We start from the raw sequence: 10,682 nt of genomic DNA on the forward strand, positions 1-10,682 counted from the left end.
AGTGGAATTTCCTAAAGACATTATGCTTTTAGAGTTTATGTCCGCAATGGGTCTAGGAAGGTATGAGGTGCCTTTCTACACAACTAATTTGTCAAAATATCATGAAATTTTGAAAAACAGTTTTGTGCCAAGTGCGAGAGGCCTTTACCAGGATATGAATTTTATATTTCAGCAGGATGGCGGGGCATGCCATATGACTAAAACTACTAAAAAACGGTTTTGGGACATGAACATCAAGGTCACCTCATGACCTTCGCACAGTCCGGACCTTAATGTTATCGAGACATGTGGCATAGAACAAAACAAAAATTGTGCCACGATCCCAAAGAAACCTTTGCCCATTTGACGATGATATTAAGTGAATTATGGCAAAATGTTTACTCTGGCGTATGTCAATCATTAATAAAAACAATGCCAAACAAACATGCAGCGGTTGCAAAAGTTCATGCCGATGTAACGCCATATTAGAACAGTTATTTTTTAAAGTGTCCGAACATTTAGTTATCACGATATTGTGTAATATTTTTGTTTATTTATTGGCCTACAGTTTATTTTAATGTTTATAGAATCTAAACTATTTAAATACTCATTAGAAATGTTAGATTTTAATATATTTTTAATGTAGTTCTTAAATGTAAATAATTCAGTTAATGAAAATAAAGGTTTTTAATAAATTTTTGTTTGTCCGAACATTTAGTTGTTAGGGCTCGTAAGTTTTTTGATATGCTCCTTATCCTTAATCTTTTTATTCAAAGATATCATAGATATTAATTCTGTTGCCATGGTTACCTATTCCTGCTTCATCAACTTATCGATCAATCAACTTCAAATTACGTAGTCTCCATGTAGTATCAGGTGTCAGTTTTGTCAATGTTGAAAATTTAAACAGCATATCTGTTCATTCTTTCGTCTAAAAGTATTAGATTGATAAAAATGCAAGAAAATATAATTCATCAGTCTGCCGACCAACCTTCTGATTTCGAAGACAACGAAAGTTTACAGGAAAAATGTTGGACTGAGGAATACAAAGGGGCAAGTAAAAAATGGCTTATTCGTGATGCTTTTTGGACTGTTAAACAACCCCCTTTGTGTTCTACTATGAAGGAGACTTACATGTACCCCCTTAAAGAGGAGAGCGATAATATTTTGGGTGAGGTTTTTCATTATTTTGTTGAAAAAGTGTAAGGAATTTGACTTTCGTCTTCTGGTCTTCAATTAATTTTTTTTTCTTATTAAAATTAACAAAAGTCTATATTGATTTCTTTATCAGGAAAAAGACGCGCAGCTCTTTTGAAAAAATTTCGAGACGAAGCATTGGCCGAAATAGTGAATGAAAATGAAAAAGCGGAGGAGGAGGATCTAGAGGAAAAGTACTGTACGGAGTACGGCGGTAATTTTAACAGTGAAGGATTTAACCCTGACGATGAGTTCTACAAGAAAATGACAGATGTAAGGGACTAGGAAAGGATTCTGTTCACAGTGTCTCGGTACCTTTGTTCTTTGTTCTATTCCGAATACCTATTTGATTTTTTAGAATAGCTATAATATTAAAAAATCGTTATTTAAAGGAAAAATCTACTTCATCGAAGACGTCGAAACATACCAAATTTATTTCTAATAAATAAAAATTGTTTTAGTTATCGCCAAATTAGTAAAATTTATAATACGGTCCATGGACAGCTTAAAATTAAAATACCAGCAAAAATATGATTATGATTTGGTCATTGTTAAATTCAATGTTACATTTTATTTACAAGAATTTATGTGATTTGGAAAGACCGGCTATTTTTTTCTAAATTGGAATGATCATCTACAAAAGAATTAGTTGAGGAGTATTGGCGGTGTATGATTTGTGTTTACTATTAATTACTCAATCATTCTCGTGGCCTCGGTCATACCACATACAACAATAATAATTCAAAAAATAATCGAAATATTTGTAACTCAAGAAAACTACAATAAAAAAAATCAAAGGGTATAGCCGGATTAATATATGGAATCTGCTCCCGCGGCTTTTGTAACTCGCTCTCAGGGGATCGATTTGGTCTGGAATCAAAATAATTCACCTAAATTTTTAGCTCTTTAACTCAAACGGTATTCGAGATTTTCAAAAAAAACTGTTTTTTCAATTTTATTTTTATTTTTATAGTAAAATTCAAAATTAATTAATGATATTTTTTTCTAATTCTTGGAAGTCTAAGACATGAAAAAATAATATGATCATGATTCTTAAACAAAAAGCCCATTTTTAGCGGATTAAAGAAAATTAAAATCTTCATTTTTTTAACCTTTATGAAATATTGTCTTTGTCACTTACTAAAAATCGTCAGAAAATGTCTTTTATACTTCTTTACACTCAGGAATTTGTTATAATTTTTTGAAGTGGTGGAACAATATGAAAAAAATTAAAAACTCATTTTTTTTTCTAAAATATTTTTTTCTAAAATGTTCTCGGGCTCATTTTTTATAATAATTTTTATGTTTATTTCTGACAAGGATGTATTTTTAACGAAAAAATATTTTCTACTCACTTTTTAAACTAAACAAAAATGAGTTTTTAATTTTTTTCATATTTTTCCACCACTTCAAAAAATTCCTAAGTGTAAAGAAGTATAAAAGACATTTTCTGACTTTTTTAGTGAGTGATATATTTCACAAAGGTTAAAAAAAATGAAGATTTTAATTTTCTTTTCTCCGCTAGAAATCGGCTTTTGTTTAAGAATCATGATCATATTATTTTTTCATGTCTTAGACTTCTAAAAATTAGAAAAAAAATCATCATTAATTAATTTTGAATTTTACTATAAAAATAAAATTAAAAAAAAGTTTTTGTTGAAAATCTCACAAGACACGAAACCCCTGAGTGCGAGTTAAAAAAGGCGCGGAGGCAGATTACCCATATTAATCCGGCTATACCATAGACTTAAAATAAAATATAGACTGAGCATCTCATTCATAAATAGCTGGAACATGCGGTCAGACAATGTCTTGTTATTGTTGTGATGTTGTTGTGTTATTGTTTTAGGTTATAACGAGTGCGACACGAGCGATAGATAGGTTGTCTCTGTCATAACGGTCGTTCCCTGACGACTCTGCCGAGAAACACAACACTGTCTTTCGTTTCTCAAGTACACCTGAACTCTCCGTATCATAGCCGGATAAATTTTTTATTTTAATGAAGCTATAATTAAATTAAAAATATATCGTATTTAAACTTTGTTATATTTTATTAAGATTTATGACAGGTTTTTTAAATAAAAGTTTAGAAAAAAACGTCTTAGAGCCCTTAGAAAAGGATAAAAATAATAAAATACACGTTATAGAAGAAATTTTATAATCGAAATTAGGTAATTTTTGAAATTAATAATAAATTATTAATTTTAGTCAAACATTTACAACCCCTAATATTAATCAAAACAGAATCTATTCCACAGATATAATAGAATCGGCGACAGCGAGAGAAAAAAAAATATGATTGTTGTAGTTTTTTATCTGGTTAAGTGATGTCTTATTATGTAAATTAGAGATAACATAAATTTGTTCCATTAAAGCAAGGAAGGTGATAGGAAGTGGATAAAATAAAAACTACATTTATTTAACTCGGTACTGTCTTTATTATACCGGGTGTGTCCCAAAAGTGGCTCATCCCCATAATTTTTTTATATTTTCAAATAAAAAAAACAAGATTTAGTATGTTAGTATATGACATAAATTAGGATTGATTGACGCATTCAATTGTTTTTGGTCACTTCCTGTTTTACCGGAAATGACTCTAACGTTTAATTTTTAAACGGCACCCTCGGTATATTTCTACTTTATTCGATAGAAAATGACACTCTGAATAGAATGACATATCATATGTCAACTTTTGACATTTCGCATATGGTTTAATTGTGTAATTGTAACAAGCGGTTCATAACGACAATTTGACTCGAAATACCAAGTATGTGGTATCAATATATTCATAAAAAAATGCTTTTTCCAAATATGCTAATGAGTCACCCTTGTTCCATTTGAAAAAATTGACGTATGTATGATTAAAAATACGATTTGTACATCTTTTAACCGGCCTAGACAAGACACGAAACCCATTAGACGATCACAACTATTTTTCCAAGGCTCCTTGATTAAAACTTAGTGTTTTTAACAACACCATGGTACCCTAGATTGAAATTTAAAAGTTGACATATGATATGTCATTCTATTCAGAGTGTCATTTTTTATCGAATAAAGTAGCAATATACCGAGGGTGCCTTTAAAAATCAAAAGATGTCATCATTTCGGTGAAACAGGAAGAGACCAAAAACAATTGAATACGTCAATAAATTCTAATTTATGTCATATATACCTACTAACATACAAATCTGTTTTTTTATCTAAAAAAATAAAAAAATTATAGGGGTGAGACACTTTTGAGACGACCCGGTATATTAAAAAATATTGTTTTATAATGTAATATCATTTTAAAATTCTTGTATGTTATTTTAGATTCTGAAGATAATTTTAGAATAAACCGGAATATATTTTTAATAAAAACATTATTAATTATTAACAGGGTTATAATTATGATTTTGTTACAATGTAAGTAAGTAAATAATGTAAGAGAAAAAATTCAGATTTTACATTTTACTAAAATATCTAAATAATCGCCTTTTTACAACAACGCCACTGACTCCTAATGGGTAAATTGAGAGTTGCCTACCGGTCGAAAGTCGTTTCAAGACTTAAATGCATTATTTAAGTCAAATTTCTTGTAAATTTGGCACTGGCGAACCATATTTTATAGTTCTTGAACAGAAAAAGTCAATAAAATAAACATTTAAGGACTACAAGCTAAGAAAATGCGTTAATACAGCCGGGGAGATAGCGGCAACAAAGCTTTACCGCACACGTGCGACACGTACTACAAGGTAATAAATGAATGAATAGGCTCTCGCCTCTAATCGGTGTTGTCATATTGTAAAGAACTTATCCTTTTAAACAGTATCCGACTTATAATTTAGTAGTATAAGGACTATTTAATACATCTATGGAATATTAAAACCTACTTTATTAAACTGTAGTATTAATATCTCAATATAATAACAAAGAAAAAAATATTGATAATATTAAAGACGTGACAACATAGGCTGGATGAGGAAGGCTCGGTCGACTGTACCCAGAAGTTAACATGTGTACAAAAAAGCTTCTTTGACCGCGTTGAGATGTAAATAGTGTAGTCTATATTTTATTTTAAGTCTATGGGCTATACCCTTTCTTGCTTTGTATACATCGGAGGTATTTCATTAGAAAAAGGTTATTGAGACACCCAATTTAGTGTGACTTTGTGTATTTTTGTATTAGTTTTTAGTGAGGATATGTCTATAGTTCATATCAAAAAAACTTTTAGTCACGTGATTAAGCTTGACCGGCACAGCGTTGCCCACGTTTTCATATTTTCTTTTAATCAAAATATTTTAGGAAACAAAAATACATTAATTATAAATATACAGGGTTGTTCACCACATACGACACGGAGTATTGTAGCTAAACGATTAGATTTTTACAAATTGTAAGTTTTGGGTTCGTTGCAGGACTATTAGAGCTACAATTTCAAAATATTTTTACAAGATACAGAGTGTCCGAAATAAATAAAAATATCAAAGTTGTATTTTTTAAATGGAACACCCTGTATATTATTACATTTTTAGTTTCTACGATTAAAATAAAGGTAAATTTAATTAAGGTTTATCACACTGAAACGTTACCGTTTTTGAAATATTTTCAATTTTGTGAAATTGCAGTCAAAATTTTAAGGCTTCATTTCTCCAAGGGTATCAAAGTTTTTAATACTAAATATTTACTGAAGTCTATTTATTGATCAGTTATTGAGTTGTAATAATAACAATAATACTACCTCATAGAGAGTGTCTAAAACATTATTTTAAATTATTTTTAGCTTTAAACGGCAATAACTTGTTTAATTTAAATGGAATGCCCTGTATATTTTAGGAGAAACAGATGCACAATTTAATTGTCTATCAAATTGTATTATACCATTTTTTACCTATCATCTCATTTATTAATATACCTATGAAATATTGACATCTTACATTGTTTTTAAAGCAACAAAGGTACAAAATGTACAGGCTAGTAATATTATCGTTTTTAGCAAAATGATAATATTACTAGCACATTTGTATGCAAAAAGAAAACTATTTAAATCTTTATAAAAGAGTATACCATTAATTAAATATACCACCATTATTTCCGCCCAAATACTAATTAATTACATACTTAATTATGTTCGTTAAGAAATTATTCTAAATAAATGTGGATTTGAATCAGAAATCAATATAATAATAAGTTATGAATATGAATATGTCTGTTGTTATAAATAAGCATTTGTCAAAAAATGAAATATCATTTTTAAGGTGTTACTTTTTACCACTACTACTACTGCCATTACTCGCTGACGAGTATTTGACACGCATCAGAAGATGGTCACGCAAGGCGTTTTCTTTCATGAGCCTTTCTGTGACTGAAAAGCCCAATACGTGATGTTATTTGTCTACCGCACTCCGGACATTCAAAAATCTCATTGCTTTGTTGCCTCTTAACTTTTTGGTTCTCGCTGTTAACTGAGTTTACAATTCTTCTCCATTGAGTTCTATTGTGAGCTGCTACTTCCACTCATTCTGCACATTAATCCCCTAAGTTTTCGTTGAAAATGTCCTTGTACCTTTTGAGTTGTCCACCTGGCCTCCTCTTACCGTCTACAAGCTCACCGTAAAGCAGTGATTTTGGTATGCGGTTTTCTTGCATTCTGCATACGTGACCAGCCCATCTTAATCGGGATTTTGTAACCATGACTTCAATACTCTCGCAGTTAGCTTTTTCAAGAACCGATACGTTTGAGACGTAATGGAACCATTTAATTCTTAAGAGTTGTCTAAGGTGTCTCTGTTGCAACTTGTTACTTTGTGTTACTTTTTACCACACTGGCTAATACACATACAAAATTTAGTTATTTAGTGTTTGGAGTAATTATTATTAATCAACGCAAACAGTCAATTAATGTAGTTTGAATACTGGAATCATATTAATTGGTCCTCTTTAACAAATATTTAAACAGTTTCTTTTTAATTTTTAATGAAATAAACAAACTATATCAACAATATTAGTATCTGTACTCTTTAAAAATTTGGTACATCTTTAAAAATAATCTAAAATGTCAGTATTCCATGGGTATATTGATAAATGAGTTTTAAATTACAAGAAAATGCATTTTCTACCGAAACTTGAAGAGATAGGTAAAAAATGGTATAATACAATTTGATAGACAATTAAATTGTGCATCTAATTCTCATAAAATAAACAGGGTGTTCCATTTAAATTAAACAAGTTATTGCCGTTTAAAGATATTAACTATTTAAAATAAAATTTTGGATACTCTGTATAAGGTAGTACAATTTTTATTATTGCAGCACAATAACTGATCGATAAATAAACTTCAGTAAATATTTAGTAATAAAAACTTTGATACCCTGGGAGAAATGAAGCCTTAAAATTTTCACTGCAATTTCACAAAATTGAAAATATTTCAGAAACGGCAAGGTTTAAGTGTAATAAACCTTTATCAAATTTACCTTTATTTTAATCGTAGAAACTAAAAATGTAATAATATACAGGGTGTTCCATGTAAAAAATAAAACTTTGATATTTTTTATTTATTTGGGACACTCTGTATCTTGTAAAAATATTTTTAAATTGTAGCTCTAATAATCCTTCAACGAACCCAAAACTTACAATTTGTAAAAATCTAATCGTTTAGCTACAATACTCCGTGTCGTATGTGGTGAACAACCCTGTATAAACAGTTATATTTACATTAACAAAACTCACCTCCTTAACGGCACTTAAGGGACATAAAGAGCCATTACTACCGCTTTCCTGTTCAAAATATTCTAATAAGGTTGCGATCCTTTTTTGCATCGGCTATTAAGCTATCTTGTACACTTCGCATTAAAAGAGGTTCTAAAAAGAACAATGTTCGACTGCAAAGTCTGTTAGTAAACATTTTTAAGCTTAAAGTATCACAACACAATTAACTTGAACCCAAAACTCGAAATACAAAACTAAAGTGTCAAAACGAATGACACTGTCAGGAAAACAAATAAATGTGGCAACTTGACATTTTTAGAGCATTAATCCCCCGCGGGAGATTTAAATTCCAGTTAGTTAGCCCGGCGCCGAATATGGGGAATATAATAATTACATGGTTGGCAACAATGAATTTAAAAATCGCGCCCTCAATTATGTAACTAAAAGTTTAATTGGTATCACTTATAGGCATACAAGATTATTAATAAAATATTTTTTTTTGAAGCTTTACCAAAAATACCCCTTGTACTCTTCAACGCCTATGTCGCTCTATAGTTTCACTCTGCAGAAGGATCGAAGCAAAATATTACCGGGTGTGACAAAACCATCTACCGGAACAAAAATTTTCAATAAAAATTCGAATTTCACCAAACCGTTGGGTGATAAATTAGACAACGTCGAAATATAATCTTATAATTTTTATGTGTCAGGTATATTTTATATATATTTTTTCATATTAAATTGATATTTGTGCAGTGCATTTTTGTTTTGTTATTTAAACAGTAAAATACAGTTTTGTCTTAGTACGTAGGAAGTGAATATACAGGGTGGTCTGAATTGTATTCGGGAAACTTCGGCAGCATATTCTGCAGATAAAAATAAGTAAAAAGCTCGTATAAATGTATATCCTAAATGTAAAAATGTAAATCGTTACGGAGATACAGGGTGTAGAAGTTTCATTTTTATTTCAATTTACCAGTAGTTTAATACAGGAACGGATGAAAAGTTAAAAGTTATTACTCCTCAAAACAGTTAACAAACATTTATGTTGCTCCCCCTACCAGTAGAAGCCATATTAACATCAAAATCAAACTTCTCATGTCAAAAATCTCCCAGATCAGTTTTCATCCAAATATGGACGTAAATTCAGAAATTATTAAAAAAAACAAATAAAAATGAAAATTGTACACGTACACCCTGTATTTCCAACAACGAAGCATTTTAGGACATGGTTTTATACGAACGTATTTTTATTTGCAGAATATGCTCTGCCGCGGTTTCCCAATTACAATACGGACCACTCTGTATAATACTGTTTTTGCTTGAAATGATGAAATCTTTTTTAAATTTGCACTTTTTCTAAATGATATTTATACGCAAACTTTAAATATTTTGTATTGCTTGGATCAGATATGATTAACATGAATTTTAGTGTGAGAAACACAAGTTTTGTGCATGATTTTTCTTTATTGATATTTAATATTATTTCAACCCCAGAAACACGTCTATGAGTCATTCCACGAAAAAATTTTTTTTGAAAATTTCGATTTTTTGAAAAAATTTTTGGATTTCTTTTAGGTTTTAGTTAAAATACATAATTTCTAAATAATATGGCAACATAGGTAGTAGACTAAATTTATAAGAAAGAAAACTTAGAAAAGATGGATCAGAAAAGATGCAACAGTGTTTTTCAAAATTTAGGAAAAAATCATTATTTTTAAAATTTTCAAGGTAATATAACTCGAAGCTCTAAGGTTATTTTGGACTTATTTTGAAAAACCATAAACAAAAAATATGTTTCTTTTATCGAGATATACCAGCCGTGAAAATAATTGCATTTATTTAGGCCCACCCTGTGTATTTACAAAGAAATCACATTCTCTATTTAGAGATTTTATTCTTGTTAAGAAGCTTTTTACTGTTAAATTTGAATTTGTACTAAAAAAATGTATTACAAACTTGAAATTATTACTACGGTGTATTTTTCGACAAGATAATTCTAATATTATTGAAAACAGAATTTTAGTTAGGTATGTTATATTATTAGCTTCATATTTAAAATAGATAAATTCCTCCTATAAAATTTAGTCCTCAATTATTAACAATAAACTGAGTTGAAAGTGCTATTTTGATACCGCCATGTCACGCATTGGTTTAATAGAATAAATATACTTAAGGACGGATATTAAAAAATTATAGCATATTGTTATTTACAACGAACTAAGCATGTCCATTTTCAGAAAAAGTTATCGATATACTGGGTTTCTTTATTTTTTCTCTCCTTCATTATTCATAGTCCAGATTCAATACTGAAAATAACAAAATGTGTGGCCCTATTATAGTGCAGTAAAACTGCACAGACGTCCTCTGTAATCACCTAATCCTAAAACTATAAAGGAAGGGGTATAGCTCAAAAGGAATAATATAGTGCGAATTACACCAGATCTCTTGATGTCATATATGGCTGTCAAGTGCTATTTGAACAAGCTCAACTTGTATCATGAAAGTCTTTAGTGCAGACTCTACCATAAATATCCTGAAACAGCAGAGCACATAATAGTGAGGTTTATAGCGAGGTTCTAGATCGCCAACGAATTTCTCTTTGGCAAGGCAACGCTAGAATCGGAGGAATTAAGATTGATTCTCACTATACCTTCCGTATCGGCTACCTTCCGTTTCCCTTCCGTTTACATAAAATATTATATCATGTAATTGAATGAGACAATGCACACTATTCGTTCCGTTTCCCTTCCGTTCCATATGCTTTTCCCCATACATTTTTAGGGCGGACGGACTAAAGCGTATCGGAAACAGCGTTG

The 10,682-nt window shown here is 30.1% G+C and overlaps 1 protein-coding gene across 2 annotated transcripts; it reads left to right on the forward strand.

Moving 5' to 3' along the window:
* Positions 1-833: 833 nt before the first annotated feature.
* On the forward strand, positions 834-9,679 carry LOC115886061. 2 transcript variants are annotated; one of them, XM_030905090.1, is made up of 4 exons: positions 834-1,150; positions 1,271-1,449; positions 8,369-8,573; positions 9,442-9,679. In XM_030905090.1, the coding sequence occupies exons 1-3, from the start codon at positions 934-936 to the stop codon at positions 8,549-8,551; spliced, it is 579 nt and encodes a 192-aa protein (XP_030760950.1). In that variant the 5' UTR covers positions 834-933; the 3' UTR covers positions 8,552-8,573; positions 9,442-9,679. The 2 variants fall into 2 exon arrangements, with proteins under 2 accessions (XP_030760950.1, XP_030760949.1); XM_030905089.1 differs by lacking the exon at positions 9,442-9,679 and having other exon boundaries at positions 8,369-8,617.
* The last annotated feature ends 1,003 nt before the right edge of the window (positions 9,680-10,682 follow it).

This window comes from Sitophilus oryzae, unplaced genomic scaffold (assembly GCF_002938485.1).
Source record: "Sitophilus oryzae breed Bouriz unplaced genomic scaffold, Soryzae_2.0 scaffold_466_pilon_pilon, whole genome shotgun sequence".
Classification (NCBI taxonomy): domain Eukaryota; kingdom Metazoa; phylum Arthropoda; class Insecta; order Coleoptera; family Curculionidae; genus Sitophilus; species Sitophilus oryzae.

Excerpts from the sequence above, each read along its gene's own strand:
- LOC115886061 (XM_030905090.1), top strand. The coding sequence starts at position 934 with ATGCAAGAAAATATAATTCATCAGTCTGCCGACCAACCTTCTGATTTC. Across the intron at positions 1,151-1,270 it reads GGAGAGCGATAATATTTTGG|GAAAAAGACGCGCAGCTCTT; the intron begins GTGAGGTTTTTC and ends TTTCTTTATCAG. Across the intron at positions 1,450-8,368 it reads TCTACAAGAAAATGACAGAT|CTTTACCAAAAATACCCCTT; the intron begins GTAAGGGACTAG and ends TTTTTTTTGAAG.